Here is a 5,173-nt window from a genome sequence, read left to right on the forward strand (position 1 = left end):
ACCTGACGTTCTTAGACAACTAACTACCTCACTAATTCATCTCTACAGATTAACTACCATGTACATCTGCTGGTTTGTTTAAATGTCACTTTTGTTTTGATGTGTTTTGTGTTTTTTGACAATTATTGAAAGGAATTAAATAAAAAGAAGACTACTGCTCTCACCTTACCATCGTGTTTATGTACTCCACAGTGAAAATGATGGGTGCTTGTTTTGCCTTTAATTGAAACAAAATGTGTTTGGCGGCTGAATTTTAAGTTACTAATAAACTGTTCTCATTAAAATATGATCATAGGAACAGAAAGTTTTGTTACAGCCTTATTCAAAGAGGCTGTTTGTTTGACATTTTATGACACTCTTATAAACATATGTGATCAGAATTAGACTGGAGACTAACTGATGTCACTGGAGCCTTTTCACATTTTGTTGATTTTTATCAGTACCTAAGGAACAAAAAGACCCTTGAACCAGTAAGCAAAATATGAAATGGTTGTAAGGAAGTCAGATTATCAAAGTATAACCTTTAGTTGAATTATTGTCTTATTTCCCATCACCTAATCTTGCGTGTTTTCATGTGAATCGTTTGGTTAATCTTTGCGATCAATCATTTCTCAAAGTAGAATCCACCCTAACAGATCAAAATGTAAGAAAAATAAAGATTTTTTCCTTTTCTTCCTCCCTCCCTCTCTCTGTCCTGAAGTGGAAACTTTGAGAGCAAAAAACTACACTTTTATTTTTCAGACTCACTTTTGTTTTGTCCTTTTTCCCCTACCTAATAATGTTATACCATGGTGTAAAGAAATTGCTGTGAGTTGTGGTTAATCTCTGTGTTACAAAATGTGACCTTTTTCCTGAACTGCTGATTAGGGCTGTGAAGTAAAATGAAGGGGAGGGGCTGAGCCCAGCAAGACGCCAGAAGGCAGAGCCTCATTTCAATCTCTCTGGCGTGGTGAGTGAAATCTGCTTCTGTCTTGCACAGCTAGCTGAGGATCTGATAAGAAAGCACCACGGAGTTGTTGGTTACCACAGAGGCAGCATGCGGAGGATGCTTTGGGGGATTTTGTAAGTTTTTTAAAGGTTAGTTTTCAGATAAGAAAAAACTACTTTCTTATTTTGAAAATGCTGCCCAGGCTTCTTTCACTTGTAGGTAAGTTTCTTGCTCTGGACTGGAAATACAGGCGATAAAACGAGTTGCTTCACTTGTCTTGAAGTGCGTTTGGACTTCACAATGAATAATCAAACCACAGGGAGGACCATGGTCCCCACCATTCCGTCCATTATGTTCATTTTCGGGGTGGTTGGAAACCTCATCGCCATCGTGGTCCTTTGTAAATCTCGGAAAGAACAGAAAGAAACTACGTTTTACACGCTGGTGTGTGGCCTGGCGATCACGGACCTGCTTGGCACGCTGCTGGCCAGTCCGGTCACCATCGCCATTTATGTGAAAGGCGCGTGGCCCGGAGAGGACCCGCTGTGCCAGTACTTTGGATTCACCATGCTTTTCTTCTCGCTGGCAGGGCTCAGCATCATATGTGCCATGTCGGTAGAGAGATACATTGCTATAAACCATGCCTATTTCTACAACGACTACGTGGACCAAAAACTGGCGGGACTGACTCTAGTAGCGATCTACATCTCAAATGCTTTTTTCTGCGCCCTGCCAATTATGGGCTTTGGGCAGGTGAAGAAACAGTACCCACAAACGTGGTGTTTTTTAGAGTGGAGGAGCAACAAGACCAGCGATGCCGCCTACTCCTACATGTATGCTGGTTTCAGCTCTCTTCTTATTCTCTCCACTGTCATCTGTAATGTGTTGGTGTGTGTGGCTTTGATCCGGATGCATCGACGCTTTGTGCGTAGGATGTCGCTTGGCACCGATGTGGGACGCAGCGTGGACCCGCGAAGAAGAGCACGCAGCTTTGGTCGTCTGGCCGGTGCAGAGATTCAGATGGTTATTCTACTCATAGGCACATCGGTAGTAGTCCTCATCTGCTCTATACCACTTGTTGTAAGTTTAATTTTTTTTTCGGTTGCATGTTACCATTACGCACGCTTTACGCATGGTTCTTTTTCACACAAAAATGTTTTTTAAGTGCAGAAAACTGTTTAGTTAGGTTAAAAAAAATGTGAAAAAGAATAACTTTTCCTTTTACCTTTTCAGCCACAACACTTACAGTCCAGATTAATCACACTTACTCAGCACAGCTGCTGTATGCAGGATTATGTAAAACAGTTTACATTAGAGGTGAACTGACTCTCTTCCCTTTCATGTTTATATTAGTGGCCTCTCAAACATACGCATCCATATCTTTTCATTCAGTCACTATTCTCCTCTCCCCTGCAGGCTCAGGTGTTTTTAAACCAGCTTTATAAGACTCCAGTGGAGGTGCGGCTGGACAAAAACCCTGATCTACGGGCAATACGTTTTGCCTCTTTTAACCCTATCTTTGACCCCTGGATCTACATCCTGCTCCGCAAGGCTGTTCTCATCAAGCTCATTGAGAAAATCAAGTGCCTGTTCTGTAAAATGGGAGCAAGGAGGCAACAGAGACAGGGAAACTTCCCCTGTATTGATGCCTATCAGCTCTCCTCTGTGATCTCTAACAGGGACTCTAACTCCTTGGTGTCTAGTGACCAACGAGATAGCAACAGCACCTGTCAAACCTTCCTCTACTATAAAGATAAAACTGAGATGTGCACTGAAAAATGTCCTAAGTCAAACAAACTCTCTGCTTCACAACCACCTTCAGCAAGAAATTCACAAGCTTCTTACTCATCCCAAGAGGGCAGCGCTGAGGATCAGACCAGAGACGAGACAAATGCAATCACAGATCATCCATCATCTCCATGCCCTAAAGATCCAGCACTTCAGGTCACGCTGAACACCGAGACAGTAAAGGAGAAATGCATCTGACCCAACCAGAGAAATACCGTTTTATTTCTCTACAACAGACCTTTTGAAGAACTCAAAAATGGAAGTAGCACATAAATAATAAGTAACTCTTCTATCTAGTAGAGCCCATGCAGTGGGAAAGAGATAAGTGCTGTGAGTGATATCGTCCCGTTGTTTGTTTCAGCACCCAGCAATCTCTGTGATGACTGACTGTGTGAGCAGATTTTGCCATTTTGCCTAAGAAAGATGTTATGGTAAATGGTCTGTATTTGTATAGCGCTTTATTTGGTCCTAACACAATCATATACCCATTCACACACATGGGTGTGTTAGCTGTGGGCACTGACAGAGGCGAGGCTGCTGGACACTGGCGCAACCAGGCCCTCTGACCACCACCAGTAGGCAACAGGTGAGGTGTCTTGCCCAAGGACACAACAACACAATGACCGAGACTGTCAGAGCCGGGGCTCAAACCGGCAACCTTCCGATTACAAGACAAACGCCCAACTCTTGAGCCACGGTCGCCCCTATATATGTTCGCGCGATCGCCCCTATGTTAGACACATAACATTGATGAAAAAACTTATCATTCTCAATTTCATTTACTTTGTTCAACCATTGTGGAAACCTTTACTGTAAAGCTCTATTTACTGTCTCCAAACTGTGCTGACTACAAGCTTGTGGTCAGTGTAGTAAATGAAATAGTCCTGATTGTGCTTCTTGTGAGTAGTCACTATGAGTATTCACATAGTTATTGTTAGGACTGATTCATTTGGAAACTCTACTGTACAGTGAGTTTTGAAGGGCACAGTCATGTTAGCTCCATGACTAATGTAGAGTAGAGTTTATAAGGTTGTGAAAACAGACGTTTTTGTTCTATAGCCCGGAAAACACACAAAGATACTGTCTCAAATTATTAAAAAAACAAAACAAAACACAGCGAGGGCACAGAGGCTCTTGTTCCACAGTAGACTGGGAAATTTCTGCATAATTTCCACAGCTACAGAAAATGTTCTATAAATCAGTGGATAGATGCTGATTAATGAGATGCATTAAGCGGTCAGCTTGAGAAGAATCAAGTTCTAAATGAGCGATCTTGTGTAAAATATTTTTTTTGTGATATATAACTATTCTTCTCTAAGAGAAGGTCAAAATGAATAAATTCCAGGTCCAAAAGGATTACTCGTCCAAAAGACATATTTATGCGCAGTTATAAATTGTATCAGTCATGCAGTTTGATCAGTATTTACACTCACAAATTGTTGTCTTTCAACATCACTATCTATAAAGTCAGGACTCAAAATATCAAAGAACCTATTGAAAAATGTTTTGTATTAGTTAGGACTGAAGCTAAAGGTTAAGTTTAGGAGTAACACTTCTCTTTGAGTGTAATGTTTAAAGTGAGATGTTCAGTTTTGCAGGAAACCAAAGTTTTTGTTGTCAAAGACATGCTGTTTACAGTGAAACAAAATCAGGAAAAGTCTGATGATGCTCACATTTAAAAAGATGGTACCAGCACCTTTTTCCTCCTTGAAAATCACCAGATACCACCCAATATCAGATCTAATATGAATTATCCAAGATCACAAGTCTAGATTTAAATATTATTCTCAAGTTTCATGTGAGTATACAGCGTAATCCTCCTCTCTGTTGCATTTATAAGGCAAATTCTCCATTTTAATATTAAAAGTTAAACCTTCTGATATTCTAACACTATACAGACTGAACTTTTGAACTCCTGCTGGTTTGAAGTTTTTCACTCAGATTTTCTTTTTGTCTGAGTTTGAACATGAACATTGTAAACATTGTACAGTGAGGGCAAAAGTTAGGGATTGACATACTAGTTGAAAACTTTTAATTTATTTTGAGTCATTAAATTATGCACTTTATGCTCAGTTGTGGTTCATATTGTATTGCAGAGTGAAATTTGTGTACATGCATATACTGTATGAGCTTTGAATTTATTTGCTGTGGTAATATATTATATCTGTAAATATGACTTGATGTACAAGAAAAAAACTGAGTGGAAATGACTGAGAACTCCTGTCTGATAAGAAATATATATGTCTACATTTATGATGCAGTTGTAAATGAACACTAACTGTTTCAGAGCAAACATCGCCTTTGACATGTTGTCATATTTTATTACCATAAAGCAGAACTGCTTAATACGAGCTTTCTTTCTCACAGTCACATTTTCCTTGTTTATATTTAGTGAGACCATCTCATGACCCCCATTAATTCAGACAAATGACCCTGAGAAAAGCGTGCTACCACTTT

General features: G+C 40.0%; 1 protein-coding gene across 2 annotated transcripts; it reads left to right on the forward strand.

Annotated features, from left to right (window-relative positions):
• Positions 1-987: 987 nt before the first annotated feature.
• On the forward strand, positions 988-5,173 carry ptger4a (prostaglandin E receptor 4 (subtype EP4) a). 2 transcript variants are annotated; one of them, XM_086314756.1, is made up of 3 exons: positions 988-1,761; positions 1,861-2,008; positions 2,345-5,173. In XM_086314756.1, the coding sequence occupies exons 1-3, from the start codon at positions 1,229-1,231 to the stop codon at positions 2,912-2,914; spliced, it is 1,251 nt and encodes a 416-aa protein (XP_086170882.1). In that variant the 5' UTR covers positions 988-1,228; the 3' UTR covers positions 2,915-5,173. The 2 variants fall into 2 exon arrangements, with proteins under 2 accessions (XP_086170882.1, XP_086170881.1); XM_086314755.1 differs by having other exon boundaries at positions 988-2,008.

Source organism: Aulonocara sp. 'chitande type north' Nkhata Bay, linkage group LG12, assembly GCF_057382095.1.
Source record: "Aulonocara sp. 'chitande type north' Nkhata Bay isolate Kocher_YH1m ecotype deep benthic linkage group LG12, A_spYH_male_GT1.1, whole genome shotgun sequence".
Taxonomy (NCBI): Eukaryota; Metazoa; Chordata; class Actinopteri; order Cichliformes; family Cichlidae; genus Aulonocara; species Aulonocara sp. 'chitande type north' Nkhata Bay.

Bases quoted from the DNA above. Each gene is read 5' to 3' on its own strand.
- ptger4a (XM_086314755.1), top strand. From the start codon at position 1,229: ATGAATAATCAAACCACAGGGAGGACCATGGTCCCCACCATTCCGTCC. The intron at 2,009-2,344 runs GTAAGTTTAATT...TCTCCCCTGCAG, and splicing joins TCTGCTCTATACCACTTGTT to GCTCAGGTGTTTTTAAACCA.